Source organism: Lolium rigidum, chromosome 2 (genome assembly GCF_022539505.1).
Source record: "Lolium rigidum isolate FL_2022 chromosome 2, APGP_CSIRO_Lrig_0.1, whole genome shotgun sequence".
Lineage (NCBI taxonomy): Eukaryota > Viridiplantae > Streptophyta > Magnoliopsida > Poales > Poaceae > Lolium > Lolium rigidum.
The window spans coordinates 25,389,425-25,414,273 of NC_061509.1; the positions used below are offsets into that span (position 1 = coordinate 25,389,425).

General features: G+C 47.3%; 1 protein-coding gene across 1 annotated transcript; it reads right to left on the minus strand.

Annotated features, from left to right (window-relative positions):
- Window positions 1-473: 473 nt before the first annotated feature.
- Window positions 474-8,916, minus strand: LOC124691452 (putative disease resistance protein RGA4). The gene is made up of 7 exons (XM_047224730.1): window positions 8,528-8,916; window positions 8,306-8,398; window positions 7,024-8,082; window positions 2,931-5,064; window positions 1,214-2,239; window positions 955-1,124; window positions 474-626 (listed from the first exon to the last, which is right to left on the minus strand). The coding sequence occupies exons 3-6, from the start codon at window positions 8,065-8,067 to the stop codon at window positions 994-996; spliced, it is 4,335 nt and encodes a 1,444-aa protein (XP_047080686.1). The 5' UTR covers window positions 8,068-8,082; window positions 8,306-8,398; window positions 8,528-8,916; the 3' UTR covers window positions 474-626; window positions 955-993.
- Window positions 8,917-24,849: the final 15,933 nt, after the last annotated feature.

Sequence of the window (24,849 nt, forward strand, 5' to 3'; positions counted from 1 at the left end):
TAATAACTTCTACGATTTAATAATGTAACATTCCTGGCTCAAACATCTGCCATGCCTGCAAATTATTCAGTATAAATTACACAGTCTCCATACATTCACAACAATTGCTTCTCTCAAGTCTCAAGTGAACCCTATTGAAGTCAAAGCAAGCAAGAAGTCTACATTCTCCTCCTGTCTCCAACCAACCAACCGAACCAACAAGCCAACTACTGCTGATGTTAGGAAGAGTTGACTCAACAAGTTTGAGCTACCATAGTAGACAAGTGAATCTATCTTGCTATTTTGCATTGAACGAGGTTGCTGGCCCAAACATACACATGTCATACGCATGCATCATTCCCTGCTACTATTATGTTTGCAAACTATTTAGTTTGTATCAACTGATGAATGGAAATATCAAATAGTCTTCCTGCATCTACGCTACATTGTCGTTTTTTCAGCACATAAAAAGTCATAAATAAAGTACAGGTTACATGGCACTTGTCTCCGCCAAATAGATGACCAAAATTAATGAAATTTGAACTTGAACTTGCAGCATCAAAGTAGTCTTTGGCTCCGCTGGGTGGGCTGCTCTGGATTCATGCATTCAAAAGCTCCAACTAGTAGGATGTAGGTTTCCCTTTCACCTGATCACCAAGGTTTTAATTGTATCAGATACACGACCATGAACCAGGGTTTAACATGTCATGATTTTGCAGTTTCATGCATGCTATGGCTAATAACTTTATTTTCCAAATCACATATGCTATTTAATGAACCCTCAGTTAAAGCAATGCCCAAGACATAAGAAATACATAACCATCAGTTAATCCAAGAGAGTTATCAAGTTAAAGTTTCTCAGTACCATTGGGTGCCGTATCAAAAGAACAAACCAAGAAGAAGCGAACTGTGAGATACCGATATAGCTGGATGGAGAGAATAATAAAACTTGAAGCAGAGCGCTAGCAGTAGTACCTAGAATGAAGCTGAGGGATGTGGCAGCAAAAAGTGTCTTTAGACAATGATATCCTGGATATCATTGTCTACTTCGTCTGCTGTTCTTGTTTGTGCTTCTTGTTCCTTGTCTTCATCCCCTGCGCCCGATGCAGCTACTTCAGGGTCCAATACTGCATCCGCTGGGCAGACTAAACAGGAACAAATAAATATGAGAAATTAGTGGAAAGAGTAGACCAAACGAACAAACTAAGATGTAAGGAAAGTCGTGTTAACCCACTTCCTGCTTCAGATGACCTGCTGGTCAAGAAGTACTGCGACAACATATCCCTCGCCCTAACAGCATCCTCATTTGCTACCAGGCGCACTTTCCGTTTGTAATTCCAATGCTTAGCGTTAGCGCTCGGCATCTCTGCATCATCTTCCATATCTATGACTATGTTATGCAACCTGCAGCACGCTTGGATCATCTTAAATCTAGCTTGCAGATTTTCCGGCCACCACACATCTTCCTGCAGGCACTTCCATTTTTCTTGGAGCATCGACAGCGCCTTCTGCGCCCAGGTTGTGGCTGCAGAGTGTCTTCTGTTGAACTCCGCCTTGGAGTCTGAGAGGTTTTCTTCCTGGTATGGTGTGAGTAGCCAGGGGAGAAGAGGGTATCCTTCATCGCCAATTAAGTATTCCCCTACCTCTGATCCATCTGATGCTACCTTTAGCTTGCTACCATTCAGCCAACCACCCTTCTCGCACTCCTTGAAGAGTGTTGAGTCATGAAAAATGCTTAACTGGGTAATGCTATCCATCGAACCCAACCCAAGGTCCATGATCCTCATCTTTGGATCAATCACAGCTTGCATCAGAATCCGGCCATTCTCCCCAGCATGGTAGCAGTTTTGTCCAAATGGGATATGAGTTGTACATATAACACCGCAACAGTTATGCAGATTGTGGATCTTACCAAACGTGGATTTGATCTCATCTTTTTTGCTGGAGTTTGGCCAACTCAAGTGGTGCGCTGCTCGCTTCAGCACAGCATCAACGAACTTCTCAGCTACCAACAAGACGGTTGACTTGCTCACACCAACAGAGGATCCCAAGGTCTCTGATGGCTCACTAGAGTACAACCTTCTCAGAGCAATGGCCACTCGATCCTCTAAACACAACACCCTCGCGTCAATAAATGTGTAGCTGTTCATATCTTCCATTGACGGACCAAACACCAAGCTGCAGATGTAGCTAAAGGTTTTTCTTGTCATTTTGAATACATACTCAAATCTTTGCTCGTCCTCAAAACAAGACAAGGATCCTGTATAAGCACAAAATGTAAAAGTGGTTACACATGCAATCCATAACTAGCAAGGCAAGAGGTCAACTCTGACAGGGTTAAAATAGTGAAATCCAGAAATCACATCTAAGCTTTAATTATCACAGCTATCACTCTTCATTTTTAATATTCGTGTAACTTAGCGAACCAGTGAGAACAATGGCTAATTAGCAACATGATGAAGTGAAAACAAATAAGAAAGTACTGCCCCCATCCTTACTCCCCCCCCCCCGTGTTGGTCGCCACGCCTGCCGCCAATGGGCTGGAGTCGCCAGTTGTCGGCGGCAAAGAGTGGGTCGCGTCTGTAACGACGGCCACATGTTTTTGTCACGTGGGGTCGTTCAGCGCTGTCCACTGTCCCCTAACAGACAGCTTGGTCGACTATTGTGCAGAGTAGTACTCCACATTCAAGGGGACCATGTGCGAGCACGGCTGCGGCGGCCCTAGCAGATAGCCCTCAGTCAGAGGAAGGATTGGTCAGTCAGACTTGGACTGTAATGCCTTTACGGGATAAACTGACTCATTTTAATTTGACAAACAGTTGGATAGGACTTTACAACTCATTCAAGGGGAATGGAGAATGAGAATGTATAGAGTATATAAAAAATCAAATGAAAGTAAGAAAACAGACAACAAACGGATAAATTAAGATAAGCGGGCCATGCTAATTTACCTGTAGACATGAAAGAGCGGCTGACATTTGTCTCCAAGTTGTAGGGGTTGGTTGTGTACAAGACATACCATTTCTTTACCATATTTCCTTCACGTGCATATGCCTTCACACGCTCAATGTGGCTGAACTTGTCCCATTCATGGCCAGATGGTCCCGCGGCTATGGAATAGAGCAACGCTAGGCTGCAGTGTAGCTCCAAACACCCTGGATTTATACATCCCATATATTCCGGGAGTGTCTCCATGTCTCCATCGTTGAGCAAGAGCGTCTGGAGTGCGGGAACACCCTCTAGCACCTTTAGCTTTGGGCAGTCTTTGATGATTAGTATTTTCAATCCGCCAAGATTAGTGATCATCTTCAGATCAGGAAGTGTATCTACCTCCAGCCTGATCAGGGTAGGAAAGTTCTCTACATATGTGAGAGCCTTGACATACCCTATATCTAATTTATTTAAAGAACTTGCCTGGGAGGATAGGCCAGGAGGAAGACTAGTCACTTTGCAGGACTGTATCACAAGTTCCCGCAAGACAGGAAAAGCTTGCACTGCCTCCACCCAGTCCCACTCCTCCCATTCCACCATCTCTATTAAATTCATCTGATGCACTTTAGGAAACGCAACTGTCAAATGGGAAGGACCCAGACTTTGGTGATGGTTGGACCGCATGAATTCAAGTCCAACGCGTTTAATGGCTGGAGCGCGGTCGATCTGAATGAACTCCAAGTACGGGAGTTGACACAGGCCATTGGGAAGTACTGTGCAACAAACCAGATCTTCAATCATAAGAATCCTCAAGATCTTGAGCGACACAACTGATGATGACATCATCCATGTTGGGAGCCGTCGGCCAAAATACCCTGCGATGGAAAGAAAATCTATGTTGGGCGGAGGACACAGCTCATCAATCACCTTCTCGGTATTTTCTTTCTCTTCCTCTGTAATCTTCCCATCATCTCCCAGTCTAACGTGCCAGCTTAATTCTATGGTGGTAAGATGCACCTTCTCGCCAAGCTTTGCCTTTGCTGCAGATGATGGTGCAGTTACATTCTCCAATCCCAGTAGTCCAATTTGAGTGAGCTGATAAAGAGGGCCCAACTCTTCCAAACTGCACCAATCACCATCCTCTATTGCTGGAAATCCAATTAGGCTCCTCAAATTTGTTAGAACACAAAGCCCCCTAGATATGCCAGATATACTTGTACCACCCATTCGAAGATGCCTTAGCTGACTTAACTGTACAATGCTATGAGGAAGTTCCACAAATTGCTCGCATTTATAAAGGTTAATGAACTGCAAGAATTTCAGCTTTCCAAGGTTATCCGGTAGAGAAGTTATATCAGAGTACTCCAAGGACAAGTACCTCAAGTGCTTGAACTCATGCAAAGATTCAGCCAATTCACCAACCCCAGTTGAAGCTGCATATAGAGTTCTTAAACTTGGAAAATTGGCCAACAAATCTGCAGAATTCATATTTATATGGCCAACTAATATTAGTGTTCTCAATATTGTTTGTGTCTGTAAAGAACTCCAGTCTAACCCATCTGACTCTGATGATTTGCTCTCTAGGGATAACCGAAGAAACTTGTGTGCACTAAGTTTACTTCCAATATTAGTTTCTCCACTGTGAGCCACTAGCGCCTCATCTCTAGACACAAATTGAGCAAATGAGCGAACAATATCATGCATTGTGCAAACAGATTGATCCAAGTACCGTGCATTTGGCTCTATAAGGTTTCTCACTATAAGCTCTTTATAGTACTTGGTTCCTACGTCTTCCAAGTTGTCTGAGGTTCCGTGAAGAAATCCTTCACCAATCCACATGCCAACAATGTCATCTATATAAAACGTTGCAGTTTTAGGAATAAGGGAGTAGTATAGTAGGCATTGTTTGATGCAAGAAGGCAAATCTTCATAGCTTAAATATACTGCATGGTTTAGCTCTTCAGGCATTTCATTGACCGACCATATAGAGTCATCCAGAACCATTTTCCACTCATGGTGTTTTTTTTCTTTCTGACACAAGAGTCCTCCCAGTACTTTGATAGCAAGAGGTAAACCATCACATTTTGCCACAATTTGTATCCCAATATCTTTGAGTGTATCAATTTCATGTCCATCTGTTTCACAAGAGACTATCTGCCGAAATTTAATAAAAACAAGAAGCAATAATGACTTGTTTGCCTTAAGAGAAAAAATAGTGGTATGCTAGCGTAGTGTCAATTCAATTTTAGCTACAATAAGCTCCTATAGAAAAAAAAAACTAATGACAGACTAGTTAATAATGCACTACCTACATATATTTGTCATTTGAATGAATTGGTATCAGGGATCAGGCTGGAATTCTGCCACTCGTTCAAGCTCATTAAAATAGCGAGTTAGCTCGGCATGTGGTCATTCATATTATGGTATTATTTTAGGGAAAATTCATATTATTGTATTGATTCCTAATTTACTCTACATCGGAATATGGTACATACTAGTCACATATTCACAATTTTTAGAAATAGTATTTTTCGAATATTTTTAAAAGTTTAATAAAAATATGTTTATCAGTTTTTGGAAATATGTAATATAAATACACAAGTTAAAATGATATTTTTCTTGAAATACATTGACATAATTAACACATGGTGGAATATATTTTTCAAATATGTATAATTTTTTTGTCAATGCATTTTTTCTGAAGTTGTATTTGCAGCACGCCATACATGAGAATTTCCAGTACAGAAATGTGCCATGATCTGTGAGCGCAAAACAGTAGTACTGGTGCAGGTCGTGTCAGTGGAAATGGTGAGGTCACGGTCAAAGCACACCATCTGACTATAACCCCTCATTTTGAAGTTTTCAATCGGTGTGTGAACAATTACGAAGTAAACACCAAAAGCATGTTTGATAGACAATTACTAGTCATATTAGTACTATTAGAACCGAACGGTCAGATTTTGTGAATGGGATTAGTATAGAGAGGGTTTGAACCGGTCACGGATTAGAGTGACGCACATTCCACTCAGATCCCGTGGTAATTGGTTCCCTGTCGGACAGAGCCTTAGAGCGACACAGGCTAGTTAATGGTTTAGTTCTACATGGGACCTCCCTCTGACAGCTTCATGCTCCAGCCGCACACAACAGAGTTTGTCTGGCTGATAGTGTATCTGTGAGCATGATAGAAGAACAATACCGAAAAATTAATTTTGCTCCGAGGTTTATATGCTCTTTTCTCCAAAAACTATATTTCTAATTGTTAAAGAAAATTCTACAAAAAACTTCATACGTACATCTCGATAACCTATAGGCATCCGTACAGTTACGTAAAGAACAATATTTTCTTTGGGCCAAGACAAAACATGTCTCACAAAAAATCTTATTTTTAGCACAAAATTTTTGTCTTTTTTACGCAGCTCAAACGACAGGTCGATTTTTTTCCATTAAAATACTTGTGGGCATGTAGCATGTGAAGACGTACACGTAAATTTTTCATTTGCATTTTTCACATTTTAAAATGTATTAAAGATGCATTTCAAAATAAAGGAAGCATATGCCTCCAAAAGCCAAAAGCATCACTCACCTTGCTAGTTTCTTGCATTTAAACCATATCACTAGTTAACAAAAAAATGGATTTCCGTTTTAGATGGCGATTAGATATATTTAAAACACCTAAAAGAAAGAAGAATTTTTTTTTTTGGAAACTTTAACCCAAATTTATGAATAACTTTACTACCAACATAAAATCTAGATTTTTTCCATTTCAAAAAAAATCTAGCCTGTAAAACGATAGAATTTAGTTGCGGAGGAGTCAAGTTTTGCACTTGATCAACCCCTAAATTGATGTCTATGTTCATAATATAATGCCTTATTTACTTATTGTTTATAGAGGTTGTGTGCACGTGTTGTGGCATGCCTATAGTAGCCGAATCCTTGTTACTACTAAGATGAAAGAGTTGCTCGAGGGATGAAAGCTATAGTGTCCATGTGTGGTATGGATCCGTCTTGTATTCACAAAGCAAACACATAAAAAGTGCGCTAATAGTATATATTTACTCCAAGTTAAGCTAAAAACTAGCCTTTCTGAAAGATGCTTTGAGTTTTGTTAAGTACCTGATTCTTTAGCAAGGACCAGCCATCATCCTCCTCTAACTTGTCGACGCGGTGGTAGGGAAGCATAGCTTTCATCCCTCGAGCAACTCTTTCATCTCTAGTAGTGACGAGGATTCGGCTACCTTGAGCAACGACATTAGCCAAGTGACTTCCAAACACATCGCTGCATGCTGTGGGGATCCACACATCATCCATCACTATAAATAGCTTCTTTCCTTTCACGGTGGCAGTAAGGATTGGCTGAAGCACAGCCAACGCCGTTCCACCACCGTATTCTCCTCCGGCTAGTGTAATGACTGTCTTGATCAGCTCAACCTTGTCAAAGTTCTGGTTGACGCTCAACCATATTGTCTTGTCGAACTCGGCATTAACGGTTTCATCTTTGAATACCTTCTGTGCAAGAGTGGTTTTACCAATTCCGCCGACCCCAACAATGGCTACCACCATGATGTTGGCGTTGCCCTCCTTTTCAGTCAGCATGATATCAAAGATTGCTCGTGTGTCTTCTTCGATCTTCTCGCCGACTACACCCGACCGATCAAATTCCCCTGACGTCTCACGGCTGCTGCGAATACCAGAATGAGAGGCATGCACCCTGCTATTACGATCCTCATACGAACTAAGATTGATAAAGTTGAAAGCATCGCCTCGCTCTTTGATGGTGCCAAGCTTCTTATTGAGCTCCTTGATGCGGGTGCCGATTTTGTGGGCATGGGCTGGATTCCGCATGCAAAAGAGCAAGCGGTTGAAGCACCCCACATCTATGGTTGATTGACCTTGCTCCATGGCTTTGAGTTGGCATAGGTCGAGGATGTCAGCTGCTTCATACATGGCATGCTTGAGCTCTGCCACCCACGCTTGCACGGTCTTATGAGTGATGTTTCTCCTATCAGCATCGGCGAGGAAGTTCTTGAGGTCCCCAAGCTTGATGTCCATCTTTTCGATCTCCTCTCTAACTCCGAGCAGCATGTGCACCTCTTCGTTTGCCATCTCGGTTAGCATGTTTTGCACATAGGATGCAAAAGCATCGAGGACCATCGCCATTTTTGCTATGTTTTCCTGTATCGAAGATAAAACAATATCATCTCAAGCACTCGGTGTAGCTAAATAGTACCAGAAAAAAGATGAAGAAAGGGGAACCACTGGAATTTATAAGATGATTACATGAGGAAGACGCGGGTTGTAATTTATAAGCATGAGCAACAACAAAAAAAAGTAGGCAAAAGCTACTTATATCCATAGATGCAAGCAAACGCAGTTGAAGAGAGCGATCCAAAATTACCTTAAATGACGGATGGTTGGGTCCTGCTCAAGCTCCTTTGGATCAAAGCTCGTACCGTTGAATAAGAAGGACAGTGCACAACCGCTTGAATATCTGACATGATTAGTTGAGGGACAGGCGAGTTCTTATTTATAAGCATGAGAAGCATACAAAATATGCAAAAGCTACTTATATCGATTAATGCAAGCAAAGCCAGCTGAAGAGAGAGGGATCCAAGATAACCTTCAAGAATGTATGGATGGATGAATGGATGTTGAGTCCTGATGTAGCTCTCATCTGCGTCGAACTCGTACTAGTGAAGGGCAGGCCATCCGCATGCTATTTCCACTAATGACGCTATATTAATGGATACTAGAGCTAGATTTATCAGAAAGTCAGATGCGACTGATGGATAGATGCAAGCAAAGCCAGCTGAACAGAGGGATCGAAAATTACCTTCAAGAATGCATTCTTGAAGGATACATGCAAGCAAAGCCAAGTATATATGTTGGATGCTCACACCATGCAAGAATGCCATTCTTGAAGGATAGCTGCAAAGCAAAGCCAAGTATATATGTTGGATGATCACACCATGAAAGAATGCCATTCTTGAAGGATAGATGCAAGCAAAGCCAAGTATATATGTTGGATGCTCACTCGATGCAAGCAAAGCCATGTATGCGAATATTTTCGGTAACCAGTCTTAGTCTCAATAATTATAAAATCTAGGTTGTCATCAACCATACCCTACCACCCGTGCATGCTTTTTCCGCAAATTAAATGACGTGTTGAGCCTTGTTCGGTTGTGATGGACAGCGACGTACATGGCAACAAAAGATGCCGCGCACTAGCTTTAATCAAGTGTAAGAGCATCTCCAGTCGCGTCCCCAAAGGCTCTTTTTATCCGGTGCGGCCCAATAAGGTGTCCGGCACCCCAAGCCTGTTCCCGCTACACAGGGGACGCTCGGGGGACGTCGGACACAGCGAAAAGCGAGGCGAGGCGTGGCGGGACCGACGCGTCAGCGGTACATTCAAGTTTAACCTAACCGTCGCCTACCTCGCGACGGAAGTTATTGGCGCGCAGCGACAGTGCAGTTCCCGCAGAGGCGCAGCGAAGCGTCTCATCGCGCCTAGCTCTGCGTGCAGGCGTTAATAAGCGCCACCGCTCCCCCGACTCCCTCCGGCTTATAAAAAGGGTGACCTCTCATCGTCCCTCATACACAAATCCTAGCGCCTCTCTCCCCAACCCTAGCCGTCACCATCTCAAGAGTCGACGCCATGTCTAGTAGAGGCGGAGGTCGAGGTTGCGGCCGTGGTCGTGGTCGTGGCCGTGGCAGAGCTGCACGCTCGCTGTCGCCTGCGACGCCGTCGTCTTCATCATCGGACCTGCAGGAGGAGGAGCGGGAAGTGTTGTTCGAGTTTGTCGTCGTCCTCAAGGGCGACCAACTCGGCATCTAGAGGCTGCCGAACAAGTTCGCCGACTTCGTCGCCGGTGATGAGCCGGCCTCGCTGGATCTGTGGGAGGCTGCCTGCGGCTGCTGCCGGTGGATTGTGAATGTGATCTTCGACGCGCGCGGCAAGATGTACCTCCACACCGGCTGGGAGAAGTTCGCGCGCTACCACCACCTCCAAGCCGACTTCATGCTCATGTTCTCCTACCTTGGCGAGCGCGACATGAGCGTCAAGGTGTTCGACGAGACGCGTTGCCGCAGGCACTACCACGGTGACAGCACCGATGAGGACGACAACTGAGTGTTGTTTCGAAGGTTTCTGGTTGTTCTTCCTTGAAAGAACCAACAAGGGTACCGTCACCAGCTGGATTTTCCAGTTTGGGTGATTGTGTGTGCCTGCGAGTGTTCTTTCTTGGCAGCGGACACACGAAATCTACGATGCCATCACTAGTTAGGTTTCGTTATTTTGCAATGTTCAATTTGTGTCAACCATGGTTCAAACTATGTATTAGTTTGTGTAAACGATGTTCCAAACTATGTATTAGTTTGTGTAAAACCATGTGCCTAACTATGTGTTAGTTTGTGTAAACCCCATGTTCTAAATTATGTATTAGTTTGTGGAATATTCGGTGTTTGGGGGACTCAGCTGGAAAGCGGCGTCCCCCAAACGCGACACGAACAAAACACGTCCCCCAAACGTTTGATCCAGCGCCGTTTGAGGAACACTTTAGGAATCCAATTGAAGATGCTCTAAATCATCAGGGCATGCACGCATGAATTGTTCATCAGACTGATCTGTTAGTTGGCAGCTAGCTGCTGAACAGTACAACTGATGCCACTTCTAATATTAACAAGCAAGCAGTGACAAGACCGACTGTATACATCACTTCTTCCAAAATATGCATGATAGACACATATTTTGTAGTTGAATAATATATCGGAAAGTTACTTTGGCTCCCGAGCACCAGTGCTCTCGGCATATTAAAAAAATTGAAAATTTATATTCATAGGCTTCAGAAAATTATGAAACAAAAATTAAAAGTAACTCATGATATATCCGACTAACGTACGTGTAAAATCTCAATTTCAAATGTTTTATATTTTAGGCTACGCAAAAATAACAAAGTCTGTCTTTTTAGAGATTTGAAATCACTATGCTCAAATCTATATTTTTGTCATTTTTGTGTAGCCCAAACATCACAATGTTTTCAACTGAAAATTTGCATGTTTGTGAGATACATTACGGGCTGCATCATGATTTTTTTTCAGCAATTTTTAAATTTTATAAATATGATTTTCATTTTGTTGAATAAAGTGATCACGGGTGTCCATGTGCACCAAATCTTGGACACCAAATCTCTTCCCAGTAACATAGGGAAAAGTTGAAGCTTTCGGCCGAATAACTGTGAAGTGTAGTATATTACTTCTTATATATACCTACATATTATGTAAGTGTGTGTTCGGTTCTAGAATTAGGTTGAATGGAATGCGACGGTTCCGCACCTAGCAGCCATTCTTGTATTCGGTTATATAGAAGGAACGGAACCAAGTCTTTCCCCAGACCGGAACATACCTCTAATATGTGAAACGAACTCATTCGATCAAATCGGTCGAATCTGGAGGAACGCATCAACGTAGCGAACGAAAAAAACTATTTTCTCACCCGACGCTCCCTCTCCCTCTCGTCTCCGTCGCTGCTCCTCTCCCTCTCGCTCTCCTCTCCCCGCCGCTCATCTCCCTCTCTTCTCAGCAACGGGTGGGTGCTCTCCCTCTCGTCCCCTACGTCGCTCCTCTTCCTCTCGTCTCTGCCGCTGCCTCTCACTCTCCGCTGAAAGAAACGTAACTGTGCGTCCCGACGTGCCTCGTCGGGTAGGGATCTTCTCATTATATATTAGTATAAAATACGGTTACAAAAGAGTTCTATACGTATACGTAGTGTATACGTCTGTCTATTCTAACACCCTCCCTCAATCTCAACTAGTGAAAGATTGAGATTGCGCTTACAATGCTCATACAAAGGTAAAGGGAGAGGTTTAGTGAAGATGTCAGCAACTTGATCCTTTGAAGAGATAAACCGAATCTGAAGTTGCTTTCGAGACACCTGCTCACGAACAAAATGGAAGTCCACTTCAATATGCTTGGTCCTTGCATGAAACACTGGATTGGATGACAAGTAAGTTGCACTAATATTGTCACACCACAAGACTGGAGGTCGACCTTGAGTGACACCAAGCTCACGCAACAAGGACTGTACCCAGATCAGCTCAGCTGTAGCATCACCAAGAGCTTTATACTCAGACTCCGTACTCGATCTCGAGACAGTAGACTGTTTCCGTGCACTCCAGGCGATCAAATTTCCTCCATAAAAGATAGCATATCCCCCCGTGGATCGCCGATCATCCATATTGCCAGCCCAATCAGCATCGAAAAATGCCGAAAGTAGTGTAGAGGAGGAAGACCGAAAAAGCAAGCCACACTGAATGGTGTGACGTACATAGCGAAGGATCCGCTTGACAGCAGACCAATGAGGCGTTCGAGGCTCATGAAGGAATTGGCAGACCTTATTGACCACAAAGGATAAATCCGGTCGTGTCACTGTGAGGTATTGAAGACCACCAACAATACTGCGGTACTGAGTGGCCTCCTTAAAAGAAAGAGCATCATCATCCGAGCTGCACAGGCGTTCAGAGGACGCCATAGGAGTAGTCACTGGAGTACACTTCAACATACCAGCGCGAGCAAGAAGCTCCAAAGCATACTTACGCTGTTGAAGAAGAAGATGGCCAGTGGAGGGCGATGACACTTCTATACCCAGAAAATAATGTAGAGCACCAAGATCCTTCACAGAGAACTCAGACCGAAGCTGACCAATCAACCTGGGAATAGCAGCCTCCAGTGAGCTGAGAACAATGATGTCATCAACATAGACCAACAGGTAAATGGTAACATCCCGACGACGAAGAATAAATAAGGACGTATCTGCCACTGACGGGGAAAACCCCAAAGCACCAAGAACCGAACTGAGACAGGCGTGCCAAGCACGAGGAGCCTGCTTGAGGCCATAGAGTGATTTGACAAGTCTGCAGTAATGATCCGGTTTAGCAGAATCAACAAAGCCAGGAGGTTGCCTCATATAAACCTCCTCATCTAGAAAATCATGGAGAAAGGCATTCTGAATATCAAGCTGACGAAGGTGCCATCAGTGAGAAAGAGCCATAGCAAGTAATAACCGAACGGTAGGAGGTTTCACCACAGGGATGAAAGTCTCGTCATAGTCAAGACCATATCGCTGTTTGTAGCCTTTCGCAACTAAACGTGCCTTGTATCTCTCAATAGAGCCGTCATCATGAAGCTTTACCTTAAAGACCCACCGTGAATCAATCAGATTAACGCCAGAAACAGGGGGAACGAGTCGCCAAGTACCATTATCCTGTAGGGCGGAAAATTCAGCCTCCATAGCATCGCGCCAGTGAGGAAGGCGTAGAGCTTCTTTATAGTCCCGGGGTTCATGGGTATGCTTCGACGCAGAGAACACAATTCCAAGCAACTGTACCATCTGTGCGCTGCTTAGGCTATTTAATACCTCGACGCAGACGTGTTATAGGGCCAGTCGGTGGAGGAACAGTAGCAGCAGACGAAGTGGAGTCGGCGGCTGTTGTTGATGGAACGGACGGAGCTGCTGCTTCCGAAGAAACAGGTGTCGTGGGCAAGGAGACCGGCTGTGTCGCTGCCTGGGAGACAGGGGACACCAGTGATGGGCCAGGAGGAGACTGCCCAGAAGTGCGGTCGTCGCGCGCAGCAGAAGAAAGTACGGGCGTCGTTGGCAGAACGCTGCCGAGATCGCGCGACGCAGACACCAGAGGCACATCAGCACGCATGGGAGTAGCAGCATGCATGCGATTAGCAACTTGCATGCGATTAGCAGCTTGCATGCGCAGGCCATCCACGTCCGTGGCAGCTGCAGCAGGATTCGTGGGCACGGACGGAGGCTCCGTGCATGCGGGCACGCAGCCCGAGGCCAAGCCAGCTGAGCCACCAGCCAAGCCACTGCATGGCTCAACGCAGCCCGAGGCAGAGCCAGGAGGTGCTGAAGAGAGGCTTGGCTGCACGCAGCCCGAGGAGGAGCCATGCATGGGCAGCAAGCCATGCAGATTTGAAGGATGATGATCTACGTCCCGCGGCGGTGTGGGCGAGATTAAAATTTCCAATCGACCACCGCGTCCAGTACCTGCACCATGGTTAGCAAGCAACGGCGAGGCATGTGCATTATCCATAAATTGGTCAGCTGAAAGTAAGGAAGACTCCGATATAGGTGGCAGTGTATGTGAGTTGGGCAAGTTAACGAATGGGAACACATTCTCGTCGAAGATGACATCCCGCGATATATAGACTCTATTGGAAGGAACATGGAGACACTTGTATCCTTTATGAAGAGAGCTATAACCCAAAAATACACATTTCTTGGATCGGAACTCAAGTTTGTGATTATTATATGGTCTAAGATGAGGCCAACAAGCACAGCCAAACACCTTAAAAAAGGTGTAGTCAGGTGTTTCCTTAAGAAGACGCTCAAGAGGAGTTTTCATGTCGATGGTGCGGCTAGGAAGCCTGTTGATAAGAAAACAAGCAGTAGCAAACGCATCACTCCAATAGCATAAAGGGACAGACCCATGAGCAAGCAAGGTAAGACCGGTTTCAACAATGTGACGGTGCTTACGCTCGGCAGTGCCATTCTGTTGATGAGTGTGAGGACAAGACACGCGGTGTGAGATACCCAAATTATGAAAGAAGGGATGAAGTTTCTCATACTCTCCCCCAATCAGTTTGAACATGAATAATTTTGCGATTTAACAGGCGTTCAACATGGTTCTGAAACTGGAGAAACACATCATAGACATCAGATTTATGCTTAAGAAGATAGAGCCAAGTGAAACGACTATAAGCATCAACAAAACTCACATAAAAACGATGTCCACTAACAGATGGTTGTGCAGGACCCCACACATCAGAATAAATAATCTCTAATGGAAACTTTGTTACACGAGTAGACAATGAGAAAGGTAACTGATGACTCTTCCCTTGCTGACAGGCATCACAAATTGACTCAATTTTATTGGACTCATGGAGGGATGGTAATTCATGACTACGAAGAACATGTTGAACGACTTGTAATGCTGGATGTCCTAAACGACGATGCCACATATCACGAGACACCTTGACACTGCTAAGTGCTTGCTTGATGACAGGAGCTTTAATCTCATAGAGACCACCACTGCAACGACCTCTAAGAATGGGTGCCCGCGTGTCCCGGTCCTTAACAAAAATATCATGAGGATGAAGTTCAATGAATACATTATTATCAGGTGAAAGTTTACTCATAGATAACAAATTGTGAGTTGCTTTAGGAACATGAAGGACACGATTAAGGGCTAGAGACCTAGAGGATGGAGTAGGTAAAATAGCATGACCAATATTATGAATGCGCATACCTGAACCATTGGTTGTGTGAACCTGGTCGGTGCCGTGGTAGGGCTCTCGTGAGGTGAGCTTGTCCAGCTCATGAGTAATGTGATGAGTGGCGCCAGAATCTGCATACCATGCCGGGTCTGCAACCTGAGGAGCGCCAGAGGAGGATCCATGGGAGGCAGTCATCGCCATGGAGAGTTGCTTCTCGGTGTCGCGCCCATCATTGCCGATGCCGAGAAAGTCACGGTTAAACCGTTTGTAGCATCGAGAAGCAGTGTGACGAGGGACTCCACAGAGCTGACAGACGACACTACCACGCCCAGCAGTTGGCTTAGGGGTCGTGGGAGGGGGCGCCGTCTTGGGCGGTGGAGCAGAGGGCCGGGGGCTGCCACGAGCAGTCCATGCAGCGACAGGTCCGGCGGGAGTGGAGGCAGCAGCGTGCGCCGCTGGATAGTGAGCAGCACCTCCGTGAGTGCGGCGTTGCGCCAGCTTGCGCTGCTCAGTAGCCTGGAGCTGCGAGAACAGGTCCCGAATCTGCATAGGAGTGGTGCGAGCATTAACCACCTCGAACAGGTCCCGAATCTGCATAGAAGTGGTGCGAGCATTAACCACCTCGAACAGGGCATCATACTCTTCACCGAGGCCAGCGAGGAGGGAAGAGATAAACTCGATCATCATCGCGGAGAGGCATCCCAATACTAGTCAACGAGTCCGAGAGTGCCTTCATCTGATGGAAGTAGACATTGATAGTCTTGTTGTCCTTCTTCAAGTCAGCCATCTCTTGCCTGAGAGCCGAGGCACGAGCAATAGACGTCGACGCAAAAGCGCCACTCAAGGTCTCCCAAGCCTCGCGAGAAGTACCGGCGAACATGATCATACCCAAGACACCCTCAGTCATTGAAGAGACGAAACCCGAGAGGATTACCTGGTCCTGCTGAATCCAGTGCTGGTGCGCCGGGTTCGGCTGTGGGTGTAGGCCGCCGGCGTGGCTGACGACGACATGAGGGTCGGGGCAGACGAAGGATCCATCAACATAGCCCATCAACATATGGCTGCGGAGCAGCGGACCAACCTGAGCATGCCAGAACATGTAGTTATCGCTGGTCAGCTTAATGGTGATGGCCGGAGCGATGGTGACAATGCTGGGAACCGCAGTATGGTTGAACGGTCCGGCGCCGTAAGATGGCAGCGACGGGTGCTGGGGCGGAAAACCGGACGGCGCCGCGCTGTAGGGCATCGAGCCAGTGTACGGCAGTGACGACGGGCCGGCATGAGACAGCGGCGGCGCCCGCGGAAACCCGAGGGCAAGAGGGTACGTGCCCTGGGGAGAATACCCTGCCATCGGGTGATAGTTGTATCCCGGATATTGCTGCTGGCGCACGGACGCAGCAAAGACGTCGGAATAGATCGATGCATCTGAGAAGATAGCATCCATCGTTGCTGAAGGCAACGTGGTGCCGTCCGTGGCAGCAGCAGCACGGCTCGGCGCGATCGGCAGCGCGCCAGGGCCGATGCCCAAGGTCGAGGCAGGGGGCGGCGCGGCAGCAGACGCGGGCAGCACGGCGGCCGGCAGCACGGGCGGAGGCGCGCCCGGGGGGACCGCGCCATGGCCGGCGCCCAAGGTCGAGGCAGGGGGCGGCGCGGCAGCAGACGCGGGCGGGACGGAGAGCCCCGCGGAGGAAGAGGACGAGATCGGCGCCGTGATGTCGGCGGACGACCCGGAAGCCATCAGGGCAGCGACGAGCTGCGGCGGCGGAGCGCGGAAGCGAAAGTCGGCGGCGGCGACGAAAACCCTAGGTCAGGTCGCGGCTCTTGATACCAAGAAAGAAACGTAACTGTGCGTCCCGACGTGCCTCGTCGGGTAGGGATCTTCTCATTATATATTAGTATAAAATACGGTTACAAAAGAGTTCTATACGTATACGTAGTGTATACGTCTGTCTATTCTAACATCCGCTGCTCTCACTCTCAGGCATTGCTCCTCTACATCTCGCGCACGAGTCGGCGGTGAAGGGGGGCGCGGCGGCGGCAGGCGGAGCAACCGGCGGTGATGGCGGGCGCGGAGGAGCCGACAGGCGGAGCGACCGACGGTGAAGGCGATGGCGGTTCCTGCAGTGTCCCTATCGCTCGTGGCCCATCTCCCTCTCCCGCGCGAGCCGCCGATGAAGTCGGGCTTGGTGGAGGCGGCAGGGGAAGCGACCGTCAGTGAAGGCGGGCACGGGGGCGCCAGCTGGCGGAGCGACCAGCAGTGAGGCGGCGGCGGTTCCTCTAGTGTCCATTCCACCCAACCGAACAAAAATCAGAACGATTCCGTTCCTCTTTTTTTTCAAACCGAACATGGGCACGGAACCGTCCCAGGATGTTTGAATGGAACCATTCCGGTCCATCCTCTCTAGTTCTTGAACCGAACACACCCTAAGTCAAGCTAGACCTATACGTCCTTTTTTAAAATTTTATGAGCCAGCCACCCCATCCCCATGGGCAAAAGAAAGGTTTCATCTTTCAAAGTCTTCTTGAAATTATCTTGGTTTCATTCTCAAGATATGAGAGTTGACGCTTGACAGCTGATACAAGTTGTTGGAACGCATTTTTAGATTAGCTGATACATATGTGTGTTTTATTTGTTCGACACGCAAACTAAGTCTCAATATATTTGTTAGGCTGAACGCAAAGTATGGTTTATTTTGAGTGTAAGATGTTAGATAATGACTCCACAATGAAGTTATCCAATCTCGCTTTAAACATTAACCATAAATTATAAATCTAATAGTTAAAAGTAAGTATGATAAGGATTAATGCGGTGTCTCTATTTTAGACCTTCGTGTGTTGTTTTTAGTATATAATAGATCTCAAATCGAAACGGACAGTGATGGAAACACTCACACCCATGCTTGTAAGTATGAAAAATATTTTTCATATGAAAAATTAAAGTACTACTTAAGATGAAGATTTTTATGTCGTTCTTATATCGCAAAGTACTTCTCACTAAAGACAATCTAGATAAAGGAAATGTCAAGGTAGTAAAAATGTTGCTTTTGTGATCAAGATGAAACAATTCAACATCTTTTTATATATCTTGTCCGTCAGCAAAAAATGTTTGGTGTATTGTTCACATGGCTTTTAACATCATTCCATGAATAATATTAATCATCTCACTGGGAATTGGCTAAGGGGGTTAATAAACCTGAGAAAGCACAAATCTGAGTTGGAGCTTGTGCTTTACTATGGGCCATATGGTAGACATAATTTTAACAATAAAAACCCTTCTTCTTTCATGCAGGTTATCCCTATAACTTCTTATTGGATCGGTATTGTGGTCATTCCTACATTAAGCAGAGAAGCGAGAGGATATAGTTACTGAGTGCAACCGGCTAGAGAAGATTGCACGGGATTTATACTCCGGTTCAACTAGCGTTTTAATCTTTGGATAACATCTCGACTTGGTGCTGCCACTGATAGAGGACCGTGGTGGAAGGTGCAGATGGCAGTAGCACCAGTAGCGGGCTGCCGTACTCCAGTCCTGGAGCCCTCCAGTAGCGCTCCCCAATGCCGGCAGGCCGCCCGCATGGACACGTCGAACCGGTGATCGTCGTCGGGCGATAGAGAAGCCAGCGACGTCGGGCAACCCATCCGCTCCTCGTCCTGCTGCACAACGGTGCCACTGCTTGTGAACCCACCCCTCGTTGTGGCTGCATGGCGGCGCCCGCGCACAATGCCACAACCATCCATTAGACCAATGTCGCTTCAGCCTCCGTCGGTGTCGCCGTCAACTCCCGGCCATCGTTGGGGCCGCAGTCCACAGAGGGCAAGTCCAGCCACGACCTCTTCGGGCGGGGTGGCCAGGTCCACCGTGGGTGCTCCAACCAAGGGGCGGCCCCCCAACCCACCAAATGGCTGGTCGGCTGCTGCCAAATGATGTGATTTTTTAAATGTTTTTGAGATAAAACCAAATGATGCGGAATTAATCGGCTCAACAAGAGTCCCACAAAAACCTAAGAAACTTTCAACTCCACTGAATCCCCTCAAAACGTTGGCTCTCTTGTCTCAGGAGGCCTATCTACATCTGGAGATAGAGAGAATCCCGGCCGGGCGACATCCACATTGTAGTATAATCTTCTCAAATGAAAGGTTTTGTGTTGATGAAGGTGGCTACATTTCGACGATGGAGAAGACGATGCAAACACATGGATAAATGTTTCATGACTCTATGCCATCCTGGCATGACCGTCGTGCTCCCCACGGTCAACACCAAGTCTATGGTGTTTTGGTTATGGAGACTGTCGGCCCTTTGTCTGGTGGTGTTATGATCATTAACTCTCGAATTTTGCTGTTTTGCACCTGTGAACTTCTTAGAGTATCTCTAGCAGATACACCAAACCGCAAACCCCAAACCAACCTATCCAGGGCACCCTAACGTAGTTTTGGGGTTCAACAAACGTGCGTGCAGATCAGAAACAGCAAACAAAACTGCATGTTTAAAAAAAAAATTGGCGCATAAGATGAAATTGCGTTGCATTTGGACAGTTCATGCATACATATAGCTAAAATTCGACTGCATTGAACCTAAAGCAACTCGAATTAGCTACAATTCGAGCTAAATTCCGCCCCCACGACTACCTAGAACTAAAAATTGGCTCCGAGATGCTCACAGGAGCCTGTGCCGTGGCGGCGGCGCGTCGGCAGCTTCGTCACTCGCCGTCGCTGCCAAGGTCGATGAAGACCTTGCCCTGCTCCTCCGTGACGATCCGCCTCTCCTCCGCCCCCGACGATGGTGTCGAGGTGGCACTCGTCACCGAAGTTGCCGGGCGCAAGCCTTGCGTCCATGCCGAGCTGCGGGAGGAGGCGCTCCAGCTCCGCGTTGTCGAAGTAGTCTCCGGGCTTGAAGGCGGGCGGTGGTGCGTCGTATTCCTCCATCTTCACCACCAATGCCATCGACGGGCGCTGGCGGGAGCTCGACGAAGAGGACACCATGGAAGGGTAGGAGGCGCGACGGCGGTAGCGCTCGGACTCGTGCTTGGCGAAGGCGGGAGGCGCCGCGACACCGTCTCTACCTCAACCTGTTCGACGCATTTTTGGCGTTGCTGGCAAGCTCTGAATTCCTGAATATAAGTTGAACAAGTGCCAACAAAAAAAGCTGCGTACATGCATGCATGAAGATGATCATTTACTTGATCATTTCTACGTGCATATACATGAAGCCAGTGCCCATGAGTTCACGTTAGGCAGCTAACATGTGCGCACAAGCGGCCAAGCAGGCTAAGTGCCGTTGATTGAAGAACTAAATCAGGGTATTTGGCAGCTGTACATGTACAAGTTGTGCGTACGTACACGCTGGCTGGTCTACAGATGCAGCGTTTTATGAACGCGCACACGGCACGATCAGTTGATCGGCGAGAGCTCACTGCTAACAGATTATTTTGCCTGATTGCACTAGGGGAAAAACAGGCGTCGCCGTGCGGCTTTTCTTTGCCGTGAGCTACTGCACGGCAAAGAAATCTTTGCCGTGAGCACACAGTAGGACGCACGGCAACGAACACAAGCACGGCAAAGTCTGGGAGAAGCGCACGGCAATGAAACCAAGCACGGCAAAGATAGACTTGGCGCACGGCAAAGAAACTTCTCACGGCAAAGTCCAAAGAAAGCGCACGGCAAAGAAACGTAGACGGCAAAGTCCTACAAGCCGCACGGCAAAGAAATAATGCACGGCAAAGGCCCTGGGCATTGCCGTGTCTCGCCCCTTTGCCGTGCAGGCAGAATAGTTGCACGGCAAAGGGTCCTTTGCCGTGCGTTGTCTTCTTTGCCGAGCGCCAACATACATTTTATTTGTTTTTCTAACTATTTTATTTCATCTAATACTTATATTTATTGTGTTAATTAGTTTTTCTTTTTGATGACTATTTATTAGACAATGTGCAATACAAAATTAGTCTCCATGTTCAACCCCCACATATATCAGGGTTCCGGTGCTCCGGCGGCCGTCCCCCTCCTTCCCCAAAAACAGCGGGACGACGGGTCTACCCCATAGATTTCTCCGCGCGAGGGTGCACAATGTACTTTTTCATTCTTTTAGATTTGTTAGGGTTAGGTTTTAGGTCCACTTGCAAGTTTTGGTGGCATTCCGGTGCTCCGGGGGTCATTCCCCCTAAAAACGACTGTCTGTGGGCCCCGGATGGTCTACCCCCCTAGATTTCTCCGCGCGAGGTTCCACCAATATACCTTTTCATAGGTTTAGGTTTGTTTAGTCCATGGACATATGGAAAACCATGTGTGTCACCCTTTGGCACAGTCTAGCCCCTAATATACCCGCGGCAGGACACTTCACCGTACACGTCCAGGAATCTGTTAAGTGTTATCCCCTGAAGGTGAGGAATGTCAGACCGGGGATCCATTCCATGCACCATTTGGTGAATCACACCTTGCACCACACTTTGACACATATCATATGCCCACATGCAAGATTTGGTGGGGTTCCGGTGCTCCGGCGGTCGTTCTCCCCCTCCTCCCCCAAAATAGCGGAACGTGTGCCCCGGCGGGTCTACCCCCTAGATTTCTCCGCGCGAGGGTGCACCAATGTACTTTTTCATTCTTTTAGGTTTGTTTAGGACATATACACATGTAGAACCAAGATTGGGACCCTTTGGCACATATACCCGCAGCTCGAGCCATTATCACACGATCGAGGGTGTGCCTGATCTACTGGTTAGGGTTAGGTGTAGGGTTAGGGATAGGGTCTAGGGTTTAGGGGAGCTACTTTTGCACCATTAGACCTTGCACCACACTTTGACACATAGCATAGGCCCACATGCAAGATTTGGTGGGGTTCCGGTGCTCCGGCGGTAGTTCTCCCCCTCCTCCCCCAAAACAGCGGAACGTGTGCCCCGGCGGGTCTACCCCCCTAGATTTCTCCGCGCGAGGGTGCACCAATGTACTTTTTCATTATTTTAGGTTTGTTTAGGACATATACACATGGAGAACCAATATTGGGACCCTATGTCACATACACACGCAGCTCGAGCCATTATCACACGATCGACGGTGAGCCGGATCTACCTGGTTAGGGTTAGGTGTAGGGTTAGGGCTAGGGTTTAGGGGTAGGGCTAGGGTTTAGTTTAAAGGTAAGTATTTATGGTTAGGTATAGGTTTAGGGTTTAGGGTTAGGGTTAGGGTTTATGATGCATGGTTCTCAGCCTCCGGTGTTGTGGTTTAGGGTTTAGAGGGGTTTAGGGCACGAAGCCTCCCCAGTTTAGGGTTTAGGGTTTAGGGGAGCTACTTTTGCACCATTATACCTTGCACCACACTTTGACACATATCATAGGCCCACATGCAAGATTTGGTGGGGTTCCGGTGCTCCGGCGGTCGTTCTCCCCCTCCTCCCCCAAAACAACGGAACGTGTGCCCCGGCGGGTCTACCCCCTAGATTTCTCCGCGCAGGGTGCACCAATGTACTTTTTCATTCTTTAAGGTTTGTTTAGGACATATACACATGGAGAACCAAGATTGGGACCCTTTGGCACATACACCCGCAGCTCGAACCATTATCACACGATCGACGGTGTGCCTGATCTACTAGTTAGGGTTCGGCGTAGGGTTAGGGCTAGGGTCTAGGGTTTAGGGGAGCTACTTTTGCACCATTACACCTTGCACCACACTTTGACACATAGCATAGGCCCACATGCAATATTTGGTGGGGTTCCGGTGCTCCGGCGGTCGTTCTCCCCTCCTCCCCCAAAACAGCGGAACGTGTGCCCCGCGGGTCTACCCCCTAGATTTCTCCGCGCGAGGGTGCACCAATGTACTTTTTCATTCTTTTAGGTTTGTTTAGGACATATACACATGGAGAACCAATATTGGGACCCTTTGTCACATACACCCGCAGCTCGAGCCATTATCACACGATCGACGGTGTGCCTGGTCTACTAGTTAGGGTTCGGTGTAGGGTTAGGGCTAGGGTTTAGGGGATAGGGCTAGGGTTTAGGTTCAAGGTAAGTATTTATGGTTAGGTATAGGTTTAGGGTTTAGGGTTAGGGTTAGGGTTTATGATGCATGGTTTTGCAGCTCCGGTGTTGTGGTTTAGGGGTTTAGAGGGGTTTAGGGCACGAAGCCTCCCCAGTTTAGGGTTTAGGGTTTAGGGGAGCTACTTTTGCACCATTAGACCTTGCACCACACTTTGACACATATCATAGGCCCACATACAAGATTTGGTGGGGTTTTGGTGCTCCAGCGGTCGTTCTCCCCCTCCTCCCCCCAAAACAGCGGAACGTGTGCCCCGGCGGGTCTACCCCCCTAGATTTCTCCGCGCGAGGGTGCACCAATGTACTTTTTAATTATTTTAGGTTTGTTTAGGACATATACACATGGAGAACCAAGATTGGGACCCTTTGGCACATACACCCGCAGCTCGAGCCATTATCACACGATCGACGGTGTGCCTGATCTACTGGTTAGGGTTAGGTGTAGGGTTAGGGCTAGGGTATAGGGTTTAGGGGAGCTACTTTTGCACCATTAGACCTTGCACCACACTTTGACACATATCATAGGCCCACATGCAAGATTTGGTGGGGTTCCGGTGCTCCGGCGGTCGTTCTCCCCCTCCTCCCCCAAAACAGCGGAACGTGTGCCCCGGCGGGTCTACCCCCTAGATTTCTCCGCGCGAGGGTGCACCAATGTACATTTTCATTCTTTTAGGTTTGTTTAGGACATATACACATGGAGAACCAATATTGGGACCCTTTGTCACATACACCCGCAGATCGAGCCATTATCACACGATCGACGGTGTGCCTGACACTACAAGAAAAGTTGCCATGGCCGACGAAGTTGAAGTCGCGCCGTGGTTGCTGGTGTACCATGGCCGACGATTTTGGTCCCTCCGTGGTGCATGTCAAAACTTTTTTTTCTCGTTTTTGAGGCCACCTAGCCCGACGAAAGCGGCCAAAACGTCGCGTATGGTGGCCCGGGACGTGGTGCATCGCGAATTCTCGGGTTCGCCGGCCGAGTCAACGCAAATCCGCACCGCCGAGGGATGTAGGGCCCGGATGGCAGCCTCTGCGGCATTGTTTTTTTCTCGATCGCGCCATCTCGTTCAACGTTCTCCGATCGAGCCGTTTACGATGCGGGATCATGGGTCCCGCATGTCATCCTCTATGAACCAAAATTCTTTCTATTCTTGGATTTTTTTGACCCCCGATTTACGGCTACTTCCTTTTTCTTTTGATCCCTTGCCGCCTTGGAAACGTTGAGACCGCTGTCTGCTAAATGGGACCCGCATGTCATCCTCTATGTGCAATCAACTTTCTTTTCTTGGAGTTTTTTTTGGCACCTCAAATTTGGTCACTTGCCTTTTTCTTTCGATCCCCTGCCGCCTCTCAAACGGTGATACCGCTGTTGCTAACTGGGACCCGCATGTCATCCTCTATGCACTATAAAACTTTATTTTCTTGAATTATTTTTGGCACCTCATATTTGGTCACTTGCCTTTTTCTTTCGATCCCCTGCCGCCTCTCAAACGGTGATACCGCTGCTGCTAAATGGGACCCGCATGTCATCCTCTATGTACTATAAAACTTTCTTTTCTTGGAGTTTTTTTTGGCACCTCAAATTTGGTCACTTGCCTTTTTCTTTCGATCCCCGCCGCCTCTCAAACGGTGA